The sequence below is a fragment of the Camponotus vicinus genome, unplaced genomic scaffold, assembly GCF_025532165.1.
Source record: "Camponotus vicinus isolate PSW18456_S1 unplaced genomic scaffold, iyCamVici1.0 SCAF_6, whole genome shotgun sequence".
NCBI lineage: Eukaryota > Metazoa > Arthropoda > Insecta > Hymenoptera > Formicidae > Camponotus > Camponotus vicinus.
The window spans coordinates 16,463,007-16,482,955 of NW_028141978.1; the positions used below are offsets into that span (position 1 = coordinate 16,463,007).

Sequence of the window (19,949 nt, forward strand, 5' to 3'; positions counted from 1 at the left end):
ATCTTCGCTGGTATAGATGCCGCTGGTGGCGAGAGAGGAAGGGCTCACGTATTTCCAGGTGGGTTTCGTGAGCGGTTGGATGATCGAAGGTGCCGCCGCTTCTTGTGGTCGTGGCATCAGGCGATACCAGCTGCCATGTATGTTGTACATAACTGGCAGGAATTCGTTGCAGTCCCTCGGCGTTCCTTTTTTGGTGAGTATCCTTGTCCTCGGTAGCATGAATAATGACTGATTTTTGTAAGTTACCGGGATTTCGTTATAGCAGACGTCCGTCGGTCGTACTCGGCATTCTACAGCTAGACATATGACCACGTGTAGGGCTTCTCCCGCCATGACTGCGGTGTATCCAGGTGCCTTCATTATTCGATGCGCCATTTCGTCAGGGGCGAAACTGGCGAGCGAGAGTGCGTTTTGTAGTATTTCTTTTTCGAGCGCGCATTTTTGTTCCATTATGTCGCGGTAGAGTCGCGTCAGCTGTGTTGTAATGTTTTTCTACGTATATAAATTTAGAATTTACATACGAGAAAATGTCTAGGTTACTGACGGATATTCTTGTGCGGATTTTGAATGTTCTTCCCCTTTCTGTTTCTAGTACGAATAATTTTGGGTGTTCCGTCAGCATGAGTTTGTAGCCACACAGTGTCATCTCAGTGGTTTTGGTGAGGGCGAAGGTCGTTTCTTTCGTTGTTATTGTGTAAACGGTTGGCGTCTCGGTGTTTGTCTGTGCCGTGAGTTTATCAGCTGGGCCCTCGTATAGCACGTCGTACTGGTCGAAGTGACAGCTGTCCCTTGGCGTGACGGTCCAGTAGGTCTCCGAGCCGGGTGACGGCCATCTCGTGGTCCATGCATTCTCCTGTGAGTGCTTTGCAGTGCACCCCGGATGGTAGGATCAACTCGTTAGTGTTTCTATCGATGACCGCGTCGAAGTTCCGGAGAGTCACTTTTACGACGGCCTGGACGACAGCACTTTCCCATGTTCCATAGGCATCTCCGTATTGAGTTCCGGTGCAACTTCCGTCCATGCTGGTGGTGCCGCTTCGCGGCGAGGGTGACGCTTCGCACATCCGTGCTGTTCCTCTTGAATGACTGGAGGATGCTTCGTCGACCTGTTCCTATGTCGTTGGTTCCCGTGTCTTGCAGCTTTTTGCAGATGGATTCGGTGAGTTCTATTGTGTATTGGCGGCGTCCTCCTCAGACTATCGAGACGTGCGAGTGCGTTCCACAATAATATATCGTGCGGTCGACTTCGACTTTGCATTGCATCACGTGTGTATGGTCGTGGATTGACAATTGTAACAGCTGTACGTAGGTGGCTTCCCTCTTAGGTTCTATGGGGAGCGGTGCATTTGGACACAGTACAATTGGACACGTTGCAAATGGACACGTTGCAATTGGACACAAAACATTGCACACGGTTCAATTGGACACAGTGTAATTGGACACAAGAATTTTGGGCACTGTAGCTTTTGGACACACGTTTCGTTCTTTTGGACACCGTTTAATTGCACACCGTTCAATTGCACACCGTTCAATTGCACACCGTTCGTTTGCACACCGTTCGATTGGACACCGTTTAGTTGCACACTGTTCGATTGGACACCAAAAATACATACTGTTCGATTGGACACCGTTCAGTTGCACACCGTTCGATTGGACACCAAAAATATGTACTGTTCGATTGGACACCAAAAATGTATATTGTTCGATTGGACACCGTCAATTGCACACCGTTCGATTGGACACCGTTTAGTTGCACACTGTTCGATTCGACACCGTCAATTGCACACCGTTCGATTGGACACCGTTTAGTTGCACATTGTTCGATTGGACACCGTCAATTGCACACCGTTCAATTGGACACCGTTTAGTTGCACACTGTTCGATTGGACACCGTCAATTGCACACCGTTCGATTGGACACCGTTTAGTTGCACATTGTTCGATTGGACACCGTCAATTGCACACCGTTCGATTGGACACCGTTTAGTTGCACATTGTTCGATTGGACACCGTCAATTGAACACCGTTCGATTGGACACCGTTTAGTTGCACACTGTTCGATCAGACACCAAAAATGCATACTGTTGGATTGGACACCGTTCTATTGCACATATCGTGTATTGAGACACGAAAAGACGTGGACCATTTATTAGGACGTCTAAAATATGCGCATTCGGACGAAAAAAAAATAAAAAAGTTTTGGAAAAATATGATCAATGTTTTTATTGCATTTTATATTGTTAAATAGTATATGCTATAAGCGTGAATCGCGAAAATATATAAAGGTTCTAATATCTGTCAAAATAAAATATATCGAAACTTAACATTTCTCTGGCCAAAAGGTACTGTTGTTATTAATTTTACATTGAATTAATATGTTTTGAAAACAATTTGGACATCATATTTTGTCATGGACAGATAAAGGATAGTATGGTTTTGATAGGAATGGGATTAAAAATTATCGAGACATACAAAAGGAAGCGATAGTTTTATTAACTCAATAAAGAAGTGTTTCTCAACAATTTAAAAATTTTTAGTTTCTAATTGCGTTATGCTATAACTGTAGCACCTCTATAATCAATTTCTATAATCATATATCTTCCGAAAGGTACAACCAGATATTAGAATTAATAGATAAAACTTAAACATATAATTTATTAATCTGCCTAGCGAAATATTCGGACAAAACAAACGGTGCGCATCATTCTGTTTTACAATGTTTTACACATCAGCACTTTGTAAAAGTATAAAATGGAATCGTTTGTTATTATACGTAATGCTGTATTGCAAGAAAGCAAATTTGAAACATCTTTGGCACAACATGCATTTGCACAAATAAAATCTTTATACATTATATAATTGCTACATTTTGACTTAGAGTAATAAGAATTTCTATAAACATATGTATCGTTTGAAAGATAGATACAGATATTCTAACATAAATAGATACAAGTTAAACATATAATGTTATTAATTTGCTTACTGCTAAATATTCGAAATATTCGTACAAAACAAACAGTGCGTATCGTTCTAACAACAATGTTGAGGTATATTTGAGTGATATCACGTTGTATACTCATGTTCCGTGTTAATAAGAAAGCACCTTTGTTAAACGTTTATACGACACATGAACACTTTGCAAAAGTATAAAATGAAATCATAATGTTTATTATGATATGTAATGCCATATCGCAAGAAAGTTGAAACATCTTTATCGCAAAATGTATTTAAAATAAAATAAAAATAAAATCTCTATATATTATACATTGACTTAAAGTAACTTTAAATGCTGCAATTTCTATAATTATTACGTTTTTTGAAGGATAACACAATTATTCTAAGGAAAACAAAATATATGTCAAATATAATGTTATTCGCATTCTTGTAACGAATTGTTAGAAACGATCGACAGAACAAAGTCTACGCATCATTTTGTTTTTCTGTAATGACATTATTCAGGCAAAACGGTACATTTATCTGGTTGATATCATGTGATTCGTTTATAATTATTTTTATTATTTAATGTCAAATTACGTAACTGATCAATTCCGAGTTCACATTGCAACATTTTGAACTTATTGACATATTTCTAATTCATTTTAATGTCATTTCCGCAACTTTTAACTAGTTATTAAAAGTAAATTATTTACTTCATCTGTGAAAAAAAAAACGTTTTCAACTGATGTAAAATTATGTTAAATTATCCTTCAAATGTAAGTAAAATTGCACGAATCATTTTCTCTGTTACAAAATAACCTTTTTCTCTTTTCTTTAAGTAATACAGGGCGTATATTATTGTACAAAACACACGAGCACGATAGTTACAAGAGCGGTATTACGACAGGAGCATTTCAGGTACGTAAAAACGATTTACTTAGAAATTCGATATTTAAAGTTTCCACAATGTGGAAAAACTACGTTAAATTTTCAAGTTTTCAAGTTTGAATGTGTTTTGATCGTAAATGTATTGCTTGAATCACGTAGTGTTTATGGTTTTCTAATTCTTATATGGTTTTCATATGTGACGTTACATATCGGACATCTATTGGCTTCCAAACGTTCGATGCATGAGGCGCAGCAAGCGAGATGACCGCAAGGTATGAAAGCATGTGTGCGCTCGTTAACAAGACACACCGTACAAGTGTCTTCGGAAGGTTTGTCTTCTGAAGGATTTTGATTGCTTTTCAATTCGTTGTATGGAAGATTATCTGAATATGTCGTTAATTAAATATTCATTTTTTTGCACTTCATATTAATTCAATGTCTACAAAAGAAAGAGAAAAATTAATATTGTATCAATAAGTATCAAAATTAATTAAATTTCTCATTTTGTTTTAATGTTGCAGTGGTAGAAGGCTATAAGCAATAAATGCTGTAATAGAATTACCATGCTGTAATTAAATTCTTTTACAACGTTTTTTTGATGATTTATTCGTTTTAATCGTTTGAGTTTTTTCCTTTGATACGTTTTTTATCTTTTGCAGAACCACATATAATTCTGGTAATTTTGGAAAATTGTTATTTTGTTTTGTAGTGTTCTCGTGTTCTCCATTAAAATTTTCTGCCAACAAATATAGTGCAATTGTGAAACATTTTTTATAGTTACATAATAGTGTTACATTATATGTATATAGGTACAGAGTGTTTCGAAAACCCGCGGCATAATTTGAAGAAGTAATAGAGGAGGGTATAACGAGTATTTTTTGTTAAGCAACATAGAGTTGGCGTCGCTTCCTTATGCCTGTAAGCGACAAGCAAGAATGTGCCGCACACAACATATCTCATTGCTAGTATAAGTTGTTTACCTATAGTAGTTACAGGAATTGCTTGAATGGACCTATAAATCAAGTATTAATTAAGTTATTTATCTGTTAATTAAATTATTAATTATTAATTATTAATTATTAAATTATTACACGGCTTGTGTTATTCCTTGAATTTTTGAGTCTAACAATCAATGTCAGGTTCGCCGGTGTGAACTTTATTTATAGGTATTGAATGGTAGTCAGTTCGAGCAATTCGTGTAACTATGAAAGGTAAATATACCAGCAATGAGATGTGTTGTATGAGACGCATACTTTGAAACACCCTATATATATATATATATATATATATATATATATATATATGTGTGTGTGTGTGTGTGTTGTGTGCGTGCGTGTGTGTACATGTATACATGTATATGCAGAGTGTCCTATTTAAAATAATGCATTTTGATATCTTCTCTGTACCCCTTTTGAGATCTTCTCTGTAATTATACAACTTTTATCTGAAACATTTTTGTTTATAACAAATGATTATGATTTCGAGGAGGCCATAAGATGGTAGTACCATTGATTTAACCTTGGAGAATCGTTTGAAGGTCACGTAAAGGTCACATTTAATTTCTTAAATTCTATTTTTTATTACATATTCTTATAGCTTATTTTAAGAACTTTTCAAAACTACAATAAGATATTTCTCCAGTTTGATTTTCAAGCTATAAGGCTTCAAATTTGCAGTATTTTGACATAAAATACAAAATATCTCTTAAAATATTCATTTTTCGATAATATTACCCTAATATTTTTATACACAGAATAATGAGAGGAATCAATTGGTGTAAAGAAAACACATAGTTGTCTTAAATAAAAAATATGAATTTGCAGTTATATATTTTTTTCTTTAAGACAATTATGTGTTTTCTTTATACCAGTTGATTCCTTTTATTATTTTGTGCATAAAACTATTAGGGTAAGATTTTTGAAAAATGAATATTTTACAATATATTTTGTATTTTATGTCAAAATACTGTAACACTTTCCAAGGTTAAATCAATGGTATCCATCTTTGGCTTCCTCGAAATCATACAACTTTTATCTGAAACATTTTTGTCTATTATGACATTACACAAAAGACATCAAAATGCATTATTTTAAGTAAGACATTCCATATATATATATATATATATATATATATATATATCTGTAAAAAAAGTGTAATATTGAAAATTTATGTACATTACAATATATTACAGTAACTGCGAGATTTATTAATTATATTTAAATTACTATAAAAAATACAAACATTTTACATAGAATAGTATAGAAAAGTTTGTTTAATTATTTGTGTTTGTAAAAATGCAGATAAACTATTCAGTGTAGATAATCAATGTATATATATATATATATATATATATATAGTTTTAAAATCCATCATAAATTTTGATGAAATTTGTATAAGAATATGCATTTTGTAAAGTAAATAACAAATAATGAATCCAAATATCCAAAAGAAAAACAACAGAAATATTATAAATGTACACAATAAATAATATTTAATTTTAAAAATAAATTGTTTAAGATATTAATACTTCATTTTATTATTTCATTTTATTTCATAATAAGTAATGTTTTTAAATGTAATATTTTATAATTTATATGCTTACCCTTATCAGTATTTAATAGTTCGTGTCTTCTTTTGTAGCATGTTACGCGTAAATTATTTTCTTTTATTTCTTGTAATGGTTGTTTCTCTTCTGAATTAACTTTTATATTACATTCAATATTGTGTAATGTGTTTGATTTTGTTTGAGAATATACATGATCAAATTCTTTGTTAGATGTTGAATTATGCATGTCAATATTATCTTCTGCAAAAATTCAATTAATATATTAATATTTAATAAAAAATAAATTGCCTGTAAATAAAAAGCAATTTCTATATTCAGTGCAAATTAGAAATATTAAATTATTAAAAAAAATTATTAGAATTATTAGAGAATTATTATTATTCAATTATAAAAATTTAAAAAATTATTATTATTCAATACAAATTAGAAATATTGAAATATTATTTTATTTTTTTTAGAAATCCTTATATGTTAAAATGTCAAATGTACTGAAGATGATTTTGATAATGTGCACATTTACTAAAATTTCTTTCAATAATAACTTTATACTAAAGTAGTATAACTGATACTAGGAGAGAATATCAGACTGTTCTCCTCTCTGATCAAATAAATGAAAATGCTTATGAAACGGGAATAATTTATAAAGGACGCAAAGTTATACTAGAAAGCAAAATAAATATTTATCTACTTTTCGCGGAAGATTCAAATACAAAATTTTATTCATTATTGATGTTAGATACCATACCTTCAGAATTAGACATATCTTTAAAAAGTAATTCGTTTCTTAGAATATTTTCATATCTATCGCTGAAGAAATGTAAGAAATTGTTGAGATCTAATCTATAAAAAATAAAAAATACAATATATTACATATATAGAAATATGGAAAACAATATTAAAATTTGCAACAAATGCAAAATACCGAAGATGGAAATTAATACAAATATCTTCATATGATATGCTATTTCATATTAAATTCATCGTTTTCAACAAAATTGTTATAAAGGAAATTTTAATTGAATTATTGATGTAATATAAATGAAGAATTTTGATATTGACTTTATAAATGTTTTATAGAAAGTCACTCAAAGAACAATTTTATAAATTAAATTGCACGTAAATATATTTTCGAGACAAATTGATTGTTCTTATATTTCTTTTCTAAATATATAAGAACACGTAAAATATGTAACGTTAACCTGTTTAATAACAGAGAAAAATATATATATACATATATATTGTATACAATAATAAAATTAAAGTGTAAATGAGTGAGTATAATAATACCAAAATGTAAAATAAGTCTCTTTCTGGATAAAAAATAGATAAAGTAAATACAGTACACATACACACACACACACACACACACAGATAGACACACATTTTGTATATTAACTAACCTGCCTGCTGCAAAATATTTTTGAATTTCTAATATTTTATTATCTCGGTTTTTGTTTTTGATACTTGTACGATGGCCACTTTTTTCGATTGCTTTTAGACGTTTTAATTTTAATTCTTCATCAATTATCAATTTTCGTAGGTTATCTATAAATAGAATATTTTGTATTAGCTTGTTTATTTGACATATAAAATTAAAAAAAATATTAATAAAGCAACATTACCTAAGAAATTCCAGACATTTCCATGAGCTTTGTCGAACTTTCTGCTTACTACGTTATGGAAACTTTCTGTTATATTATTTGTTCTTGCAGGACAATCATAAACACTGATTTTTGATGCTAATGGTAACCAAGTCTTGCATACATATGCTAAGAAATCATTAATAGCAGGATATTCATGAGAAATTTGATTAACTTCGAGTTGTATAAAAGAAAGTGCTTCCTCAAAACAATCAGAAGGAATCAGTGCCATAGTCATAGTCATTGATAAAACGTTTCGTGGTGCATCCATTAATCCTAATCGCCGCCATTGACGCAAAAGTGCCTATAATATTTATATATTCTTTATAATGACTACTGTATATAAATCGTATAGAATAAAAAAACAATATATTATAATGTAATATAATACTATTATAATATACTTGATTATAGTGAAACCAGCATCCATGTGCTTCTGCTGCTGGAAATTGTTCATTTATCACTTTCATGGCTGCCATTTCATAGTCGCTCATTATAAACTTTAGATTTTGTTGAAGCATTGGCACTAATTCTATAATTTTATTCCAAATAGCTCTGTACATATTACTAGAACGACTTTCACACAAAATAAAGATCATGGCAATACCCTATAAAATATTACTGAATATAGTATTCCTATTATGTATTATAGTATTCCTATATTAAAATTAAATAAATTTAAATATAAAAAAGTAAAAAGTAAACAGTTTGAATTATTGTTCAAATCTTATAATTTTATTACTATTTTTAGAAAGAAAGCAAATATTTAAAAAATACATATAAATTTATTATATAAAAAATAAAGGAATTATACTTTTATCGTACTTTCTAATTTCATAGTATACATATAAAATATATATCAAACCACATTTTTTTAATTAAATTGAACTTTTATGTCTATTTTTTAAAAATATGAAATCATTACTTGGTAACAAAATAGTATTTTGTAAAAAATCAGATGTAAAAAACAAATGGAAGAAATCCCTTATTACATTTCCTTGCTAACTTTTTATGTTATATCGAATAATATTTATGTATTGAACTTTGGCAAACTGCAGCTGATAATACATGCTATGTACTTACTACATTCATATGTCGAGTATGTAATGTATACATTTGACTCATCAATGGTACACGTGGAACAATCTAAAAAATGTATATTATTTACAAATATATTACTTTTATTTTGATATATGAAAATAATAATATACTGTATTATAAAATATACAACTTACATTAAATGTGCCATCTACATAAAGTTCTGTAGATTTTTGTAATTCTTGCAACAATTCATCACTTGTAAATATTAATGCTTTTTTTCCATCGACGCTGGTCACATTTCCTTTGTAAAATCTTTGAAGAGATCCATATGTTGATAAATTCGCAGCAAGAGTGTCCATACATTTTGGTAAATTTGGGCGAAGCTTGAGTCTTTCACGGTACAATGTAGTTTTCAATGTTACGTATGATAATGTTGCGGCTGTTTCAGGATATCTATATAACAAGCAACCAATATGAATTTAAGCAAGAATAAAATTTTTACGTTAATTGCAGAATTGAGATTAATATCTGGACAAATGATGTCTACTATTCATATCTGAAACTTAAATAGCAAAAAAAATCCTCGCTTATTATTTATGTTGATAACAAAATATAGACAACAAAAATATGTTTGGTATAGAACAATACTATTTACAAAGTATTTTAATACATACTCTTTTCAATTGTATAGTTATCAGTACTCGGAGATATTCAGCACGTTACAACAGAATCAATTACGACAAGAGCATTTCGTAACACATAATGACATGAATAAAGTTATATATGGAAAATGCAAGTGTACTTATTAGATTAAACATAAGCACAATAGTTCTAAGAAAAGTGATTATCACAAGAGCATTTCAGGCACGTGACATGAATAAAGGTTAAGCTATATATTGCGGGAAAATTGCGCGAGAAACATTTATCCGCATGCACTATATATTTAATACGAGATTTAGACTGCGATGTCACTTAATTTTATCGACGTTATCAGATGTAGCGATATTGATTAAATAGAGATTATTAAATAGAGAATTTCTGGAGTGTCTAATAAGATTCTATGAATTTTCTATCTAATAGTCGATCACTATCCGTCCAACTCGTCGATAAACTTAAGCTGCGGTGAAAACTATGCTACGAATGCTTCAAAATATCATTTTATCTTTTCTCTACATTCCATGAAAATAAAGATAGAATAAAGATATTTCGAAGCATTGAAATTCAGACAAAAATTAACTAAGATAACACAGATATCATATATGATAATATGTTAAACATGTACCCTAATTTTTTTAAGCTAATATGACATTCTTAAATAAAAAATAAACTACTAATATAAAATAAATTATTTCTTTTTTTTTGGATAACTGCTAATATACATAATAAATATGTAAATAATATAAAATACAATATAAAAAATATAAAATACATAAAATGAATGCATAATATATATAATTTTTAATTATTTTATTATTGGTTTTCCTTAGCTAATGTGTATTGTGTGTAAGAAAATTTTATTTATAATTATTTGTGAACTGCATCTTTTCTACAAAATACTCGATATTATACAAAATATTTGATTCTTAACGTTTTAATTTTCTTGTAGAATACATAAATTTATATAAGAGATAGAATATCATAATTTAGAGGAATGTTAATTACCAAAAAAAGAACAAACATGTTTCCATTGTAGATAAAAACATTCAATACATATAAGTAATCTGTAGAGCAACCTATCTTTTTTAAATTATTTTGTTGTTTCCTGCTTTGATGTATAAATAAAAATTTTGATCTGCATCCATTTCAGTACATTTCAAATAATCAAAAGAAACAAAAAATGAAGTGTTATAAACTTTTTTAGAGTATTAAAATATTAATATTAAATACGTTCTCCTTGAAACAAAAATTTTACATTAAAAATGTGACTAAATTATTAATACTTATTTATACGTGTGTGTATGTATGTGTACAATACACACACACACACACACACACACACACACACATATATATATATATATATATATATCATTAAGATATAAAATAATTTTTAAAAACACAAGGAGATATAATCTCTTCTGTATTTAAACTAAATGCTCATTAAAATGTTAATTATTTGAAAAAAGATTTATATATATGCTATTATTTCACTGTTACTCCATTCTGCTGCTTAGTTTTCACATAAAAAGAATTATTTGAAAAGCACTTAATGTAATTCCAAAACTTAAAAAATACATACTTTCTGCAGACACTATCGAATATTTCTTTTGGTGGTAAAGATGTATCACGACAAAGTTTTAGCATCTCTTGTTTCATAAGGGACTGTTTTACTTTCCATTTTATTGGAATATGAGTATGATCTTGAATTAAATGTATTTTGCCATCCTCATCAATTTTAAGAGTGCCAGCACATTTTGAAGATCGACGAGTATTACATCGTAGAATATTCGGATTACGAGAATCCTTGTTATAAGTATAATTATCATAAACATAAATTTTAGTACCAGGTTTTTTTAGTACCAGGTTTTTTTCCACATATTTCTTCCATCTGGAAAATAATAAAGAAATTAATGTTAAAAATATAATTTAATGTTAAAAGTATAATTAAAAAAAAAATTAAATAAAAATTGTTGAAACTTATTTTTGGAATTTCTTATACAAAGATTTCCTATAGCATTGCAAGTAATTATTTTTAAAAAATACTACTATTTATTTTGCAGCATATAGTATTGGATAATCACAGAATTATTTTGGATTAAATATTTGCAAATTATTTTGAAGATAAATCTATGACTGGAATTCATAGATGAGCTTTACATTTAAAGATTGATTCAATTAAGTTTCTAATATTCCAGCCCTCTCGTTAAGTTGGTCTCAAGATGAATTTCAACAGAAGTATTAGTCAGTAATAAAATATTACATATAATGAAATGCGATGAAATTAATTTACAAGAGAAAAATAACATTTTTTTCTGACGTTTATTTAAAATTCGAATTAAACACATTAATAGCAAATATAAAACTTCTCCCATTACTCCTACTTACGTTGATGACGAAATGTAGACAATATCAAACAAAATATGTGGTAAAAAAAAGATACTGCTTGCAAATTGTTGTGTGGTATATGTTCTTCCCAATTATGTATAGTACTCAGTACTCGCAGGTATTGCACAGCACATTACAATCAAAGCGGTATTACGACAAGAGCATTACTATGAGCGCGTAACGACATGAGCAAAGATTAAACATAAATTTTTATACCAAGTTTTTTCCACGTATTTCTTCCATCTGGAAAATAATAAAAAAATATTAATGTTAAAATTAGAATTTCAAAAAAAATAAAATATTTCTAAAAAATTTTACGGCAGAGTAATTAACAACGTCTATACATTATATAATTATTAATACTTGTAGATATTATGTCAGAACGGTAATTACAACAAAAGCGATATTACAATAAGAGAATTATATTATGAGCACGTAACGATAAGAAAGAAAGATTAAGCTATATACGGCGGGAAAATTGCTCTGAAAACGCTCCTCCATACTTCAAGCGGACAGCGATTCATTGCTATATATAAGATCAGCTTTAGCTCATCTTTATGTTGTACATATATGTTTAGAAAGTCAAGAGAAGTACTGGTACAGTAATAAAATATTACATATAATGAAATGCACGATGAAACAGTACTCGAAGATATTGCACAGTACGTTAAAACAAAAGCGGCATTACGACAAAAGCACGTGACGATATGAGCGTCGTTATGTATGTACCGTGTTAATTTTTACTTCATTTCTTTTTATTGAACACTTAATTATTTGTCTATGCTCACAGGTCAAATTCGTAATTAATTTAATTTGTGGCTTTATTGTATACAAATTAGTGAGGCTATTCGAAAAACTAGAAAAATTAAGCAAGTAAAAAATGGATGTCTAAGAAAAAATTTTTTAAGATGATATACGTGGTTTCTTTAACGTGACTATTTTAGATGTACGCAAATTTGGTTAGGAACAACACAATACAAATTACAAAACAGGGCTTACTTGTCGTTCGCACAAGTACAAAGAATTGAAGGAACCGATATGCATATCAACGAGATAATAGTCGAGAATGATCGGTTAATATCCGGTACACGAGGATCCGACGAGAAGAATGTGATGAGAAGCTCAGCCAAGATGAGCCGCCGTTATGCGGCGTCTACAATGAGATTTTAAGGAGACTTAAGGCGTAAGACTTAAGAAATGGATCAATCACAGTCGAGTATTCTCTTAATACTTGACTGTAATTGGTCAATTTTTTAAGTCTTACGTCTTAAGTCTCCTTAAGGCCGGTATTCATAGTCCGTTCTTATATTTAAGATCGTCTTAAGAACCCATTCAACCAATCAAATAGCTGCAATGCGGTCATTGATTGGTTGAATGGGTTCTTAAGACGATCTTAAATATAAGAACGGACTATGAATACCGGCCTAAAATCTCATTGTAGACGCCGCATTAAGCGTCGTCTACAATGAGATTTTAAGGAGACTTAAGGCGTAAGACTTAAGAAATTGACCAATCACAGTCAAGTATTAAGAGAATATTCGACTGTGATTGGTCAATTTCTTAAGTTTTACGCCTTAAGTCTCCTTAAAATCTCATTGTAGACGCCGCTTTAGGGCCTGAGCAGAATGGCTGCCTTAAGATTTTAAGACTATGTTTTATGCCTTAGGTCTTTGTCTTAGATAACGCACAATACTGTGTGTTATGTCCCGAGTCTTATGTATACGCGAACGTTTGTAAGAAATAAACGTTCGCGTATACGTTTATTTCTTACAAACGTTCGCGTATACATAAGACTCGAGACATAACACACAGTATTGTGCGTTACCTAAGACAAAGGCATAAAACATAGTCTTAAAATTATAAGGCAGCCATTCTGCTCAGGCCCTTATGTCGTATTTTGCTTTTACGTATAATTCGAATATAAATATATGCTATCTAACTTTATAAATTATATAAAAATATAAATATTAAATAATAATTATAGAATATACGTGCTTAAGTGATATTATTGTGAAAATGTCGTTCTATGGTTATCAAGGTTATTATAAATCTATTACCTATATTCTTATTAAAAAAGTATAAAATATTAAGTTTAAACCTTGAAGTTAATGTTTTGAAGTTATATAGGATTCTGTTTGATTTTTACATCTTCATAAATTAATGTACCAAAAATGTTTTAGGAAACAACGTGCAAAAATGCACAAATTTTGAAAAATGCTGTTGCACGAATTTGGATTGCGGTTCTGTCCACACATACAGATATTGTTACAACTACCAGAACACGAAATGCAGAGTAAAAAAATGCCCATACTTACATTGTCCTATTGTGGAACAGTATCGGTATGAAATGACAGGGAAAGCAACAGAAAATCTTAAGAGGGAAGTCGGCCGAACTTTACAAAACTCAGATATATGTGGCGATTTCAAAAAAAATATTTGTAAACGAACAAAGTGTAATCGTCGACACATAAAGTTAGATGATAGTATGCAGGATTTAGAGTGTCCGATATGTAGAGATGAGATTATGTCCGAATCTCTAGGTGCTGCGCTTTGCGGACATATATTTTGTTACAAATGTGCACTACGATGCTTAAATAATAACGAAACAGGATTGATAAAATTATATTGTCCGTTGTGTAAGTCTAATAGCATGTATAAAAGATTGATGTAATTTTTATGCTATATATATTTTATTTGCTTGCATAAGAAATGGTTATTAATTATATTTTATTGCATTTTTATATATGGTACATTTAAAAAATTTGCACAATGAGAATATATTAATCTTAAGAATGTGCTTGCTTATGTTGTATTTTGCTTTTGCATATGTATCATTCTTCTGCGTATCAAATTTAATCATTTTTATGTATTTCCTTATAATTTTATTTTAATAAATATTTGTATTAAAGCATTAATTTCAATAAATATTAGTGTTAAACATTAAATATTCATATTAGTATTATAAACATTAAATATTCATATTTTTATATATTTATATATTTTTATTTATTATTTTTATATATTTTTATATGTGATAATACCTTTGTTTTATTAAGTAGTAAAAAAAGTCAATAAGAGCTTTTATGTTTCATAATAGTGATAAAACAGTAAACTATTTAATAAGTTGGAAATCGATTAATAAGATCTGTTCTGATGAGTTTATTTAAAACTTTTCTTTATTATTCTGTAACTTTTATCTCTTAAAATTATAGACTGCTGTAGCTTGATAGATCCAATACTATTTGTCTTTTTATAAAACTGGATGTAATAAAAAAGAACGATATGATAAAAAAGAAATACTTCGCAAAAAATTTGACCAAATTGTAACAATATTTACTTATATGAAGAGAGAATTAAGAAAGGAGAATTGCAATACATTATCAATTATCTTTTTCAAATTTTGTGTCCAATTACTATAAATGACTATGGGAAAAAGACAAATTTAATAAATGTCAAATTGCGAATAAATACGTTATTTATTCTCTAGATATCTATTATAAATCAAAATTTGATACTAAATTTTTGATACTAATATTATACTTTATATTTATTTGAATAAATAAGTTACAAAGTTTTATTTAAACGTTTGTTAAGAAAAATAAATGAATGAAAATGTAACGTATAATAAAATTTTATTAATCATTGCATCTTCTCTCTTCTTATTTTTATTTTCTTAATTATCCCCAATTTTCTTCAATTTATTGCGTAAATTGGCTCCAATTGTCTTCAATTTGTTGCGTAAACTGTAAAAAAGTTTTATCTTTCATTAAAATATGTATCTTTTATTGAAAATATCTAAATTAATATCTTTTTAGAAAAATAATATGGTTACTATGTTTAAATATGTTTCAAAGAAAAAAGTGAATGTAAATTTAAAAGATTGAAATACTTTCTTGAATACAATGCGCAGAACAATAAATATATAGGTTTAACTTTTTGTTTAAAGCATGCTATTTATATATGTATATTGCAATATACATTTCCTTACATACATTTAACAAAGCATAAGCTAATTTATTAATAGCTATTAATATAGCTTCAGATATAGTTTCAGAAGCATAGACATAAATATTACTGATTTTCTTAAAACTTACATAATTTAAAAAACGTCGACCATGTATTACATTTTATGCAGTAATTAAGAGGAAGGGCACCATTTATGTCAAATGGAAGTCGATCTATGCAATAATTGCAATACACATGGCCACACATCAATGCTGCTATATCTTGCATCAACAAAATGTAACATTTATTGCATATCGCTAGACTTTCATTTACTGAAATCAAAAAGTACTTTCGTTTAATTCATCTGAACAATTTAAATTATCAATTAAAACATTGTAAATATTTAAATAGTTAAAAGAACTTAATTATTCTTACCAGCTGTTTCACACATTAGGCAAGGCCATAAACATTCTCCCAACATATACAGCGTACAAGTATGTTTCCTTAATTCTAATGGGAAAGTTTCTCTTAAAACAAATGCTAATTTTTTCAGTTCGTTGTATATAGTTTGTCGGAAAGGTCGTACGTTCTCATTAATTTCAAAGATTTCATATTCTGTGAGATGTACAAATTTACACAACTTGTTTCTATTACAAGATGGAATAGTACAATTTTTAACTTTGTAGTGCATTCTGCAAGGATTTTTGCGGCAAATACGAATCATAAAATCACGACAAATCATTATTCAAATTGAAACAAATATTTGTAATAATACAGAACACAAGCAAAAAAATCATATGAGCAGCTAACGACACGAGCGAGATTTATTAAATCAAGTATAAGGTTAGGTCTACAATAGGTGTAAAGGGCAGTCTACAATGGCAGTAGCAGTAGGTCGTAGCAGTCGTAAGCGAAATGAATCAAATCCATTTCCTACGGATTTCGTGCGTTCTACGGCGGTCGCGCATACGCAGTCACGGAAGAATTCTGCGTTCTTAATTCTGATTGCGCGTCCGCCGTAGAACATACATTATAGCCGTAGGAAATGGATTTGGTTCATTTCGCTTACGACTGCTACGACCTACTGCTACTGCCATTGTAGACTGCCCTTAATAAGTCTTAAATCGTAAAAAATTAACCAATCACAATTAAGTTTAGAGAAGAATAATAAATATGATTGGATCATTTCTTAAGCGTCGTCTACAATGAGATTTTAAGGAGACTTAAGACGTAACACTTAAAAAATTGACCAATTACAGTCAAGTATTAAGAGAATACTCGACTGTGATTGGTCCATTTCTTAAGTCTTACGCCTTAAGTCTCCTTAAAATCTCATTGTAGACGCCGCATAACGGCGGCTCATCTGAGCTTCTCATCACATTCTTCTCGTCGGATCCTCGTGTACCGGATATTAACCGATCATTCTCGACCATTATCTCGTTGATATGCATATCGGTTCCTTCAATTCTTTGTACTTGTGCGAACGACAAGTAAGCCCTGTTCTGTAATTTGTATTGTGTTGTTTCTAACCAAATTTGCGTATATCTAAAATAGTCACGTTAAAGAAACCACGTATATCATCTTAAAAAATTTTTTCTTAGACATCCATTTTTTATTTGCTTAATTTTTCTAGTTTTTCGAATAGCCTCACTAATTTGTATACAATAAAGCCACAAATTAAATTAATTACGAATTTGACCTGTGAGCATAGACAAATAATTAAGTGTTCAATAAAAAGAAATGAAGTAAAAATTAACACGGTACATACATAACGACGCTCATATCGTCACGTGCTTTTGTCGTAATGCCGCTTTTGTTTTAACGTACTGTGCAATATCTTCGAGTACTGTTTCATCGTGCATTTCATCATATGTAATATTTTATTACTGTACCAGTACTTCTCTTGACTTTCTAAACATATATGTACAACATAAAGATGAGCTAAAGCTGATCTTATATATAGCAATGAATCGCTGTCCGCTTGAAGTATATGTGGAGGAACGTTTTCAGAGCAATTTTCCCGCCGTATATAGCTTAATCTTTCTTTCTTATCGTTACGTGCTCATAATATAATTCTCTTATTGTAATATCGCTTTTGTTGTAATTACCGTTCTGACATAATATCTACAAGTATTAATAATTATATAATTGAAAATAACATATCAAAATTGCAAGTAGTATCGTTTTCCACCACATATTTTTGCCTATCGTTTACATTTCGTTATCAACATAAGAGTACGTAATGGTAGAAATTTTATATTTGTTACGTGTTAATGTGTTCAATTCAAGTTTTAAATAAACGTGTAAAGAAAGACACGTTATTTTACTCGTACAAATTAATTTTATCGTGCATTTCATTATATATATTTAATCATTATGTCGTTAATATTTCTGTTTACGTAGCTCTGTAAACATGTTTATAGACCAAAATTCCTCCGACCAAGATTTGTCTTACATTCAATCTCTTTTTAAGTCTAGTTTTAGGTCGTCTTAAGACGTTCATCTATCGAGATGGCTGGAATATTAGAAACTTAATTGAGTCTATCTGTAAGGCTCACCTATGAATTCCAGTCATAGAATTATTGACAAAATAATTTGCAAATATTTAACTGTAAATGATTCTGTGATTATCCAATACTATATGCTGCAATATAAATAGTACAATTTTTTAAAACTATTATTTACTTGTAATATTATAGGAAATCTTGATATTAAAAATTGCAAAAATAGATTACAACGCTTCATAATTATATTTTGAAAATATTATATTGATTGTGTTCCGTGTATTTACATATTGAGCTTGAATGAAACGCCCTTTTACATAGATGCTAAATGTAATATGCGGAAATTATAATGCTTTATTAATGATAATAGATATATACGTAGTACATATTTACGTTGTGATTGAATTGCATAACGTTAAAGAGATAAATATTTATAAGACATTCTTATGTATAGACGTTGTTAATTATTCTGCCGTAAAATTTTTTAGAAATATTTTATTCTTTTTGAAATTCTAATTTTAATATTAATATTTTTTTATTATTTCCCAGATGGAAGAAATACGTGGAAAAAACTTGGTATAAAAATTTATGTTTAATCTTTGTTCATGTTGTTACGTGCTCATAGTAATGCTCTTGTCGTAATACCGCTTTGATTGTAATGTGCTGTGCAATACCTGCGAGTACTGAGTACTATACATAATTGGGAAGAACATATATCACACAACAATTTGCAAGCAGTATCTTTTTTTTACCACATATTTTGTTTGATATTGTCTACATTTCGTCATCAACGTAAGTAGGAGTAATGGGAGAAGTTTTATATTTGCTATTAATGTGTTTAATTCGAATTTTAAATAAACGTCAGAAAAAAACATTATTTTTCTCTTGTAAATTAATTTCATCGCATTTCATTATATGTAATATTTTATTACTGAATTGTATTTCTGTTGACTTTCTAAACATATACAACATAAAGAGCTGAAGCTGATCTTATATATAGCAATGAATACCGCTCTAAGTATATGTGGGGGCACGTTTCTCCCGCAATTTTCAATATTCTAATAGTTATTGTTGTAACTTAACTATCGTGCTGGTAAAATATCTGCAAGTAACTATATAATTAAAAAAATATATACTAAAGTATTTTGCCAAAAGTAAAACCGTTTTTCACTATACTTATTTTTGGCTGTTGTCTGCGTTTTTTTGTCAAAGTAATACCATTAGTTTGGGTAATTTTATATTTTCTACATGCTAACATGTTTAATTTGATATTAACTTCACATTTACATATTCACAAGTATTATTTTTAGGAAATTAATTTTCAACATTTATTTTATTATATAATGAAATATATATTTGATCAGTTTGTACGTAATAGTTTTGT

The 19,949-nt window shown here is 29.4% G+C and overlaps 1 protein-coding gene and 1 pseudogene across 1 annotated transcript; both read right to left on the bottom strand.

Moving 5' to 3' along the window:
* Positions 1-4,396: 4,396 nt before the first annotated feature.
* On the bottom strand, positions 4,397-12,281 carry LOC145973724 (uncharacterized). The gene is made up of 11 exons (XM_083103301.1): positions 12,271-12,281; positions 12,117-12,200; positions 11,311-11,619; positions 9,266-9,524; positions 9,114-9,176; positions 8,435-8,638; positions 8,013-8,334; positions 7,791-7,935; positions 7,136-7,230; positions 6,427-6,627; positions 4,397-4,560 (listed from the first exon to the last, which is right to left on the bottom strand). The coding sequence occupies exons 1-11, from the start codon at positions 12,279-12,281 to the stop codon at positions 4,397-4,399; spliced, it is 1,857 nt and encodes a 618-aa protein (XP_082959427.1).
* A 3,918-nt stretch (positions 12,282-16,199) lies between these two features.
* Positions 16,200-16,803, bottom strand: LOC145973725 (uncharacterized; annotated as a pseudogene).
* Positions 16,804-19,949: the final 3,146 nt, after the last annotated feature.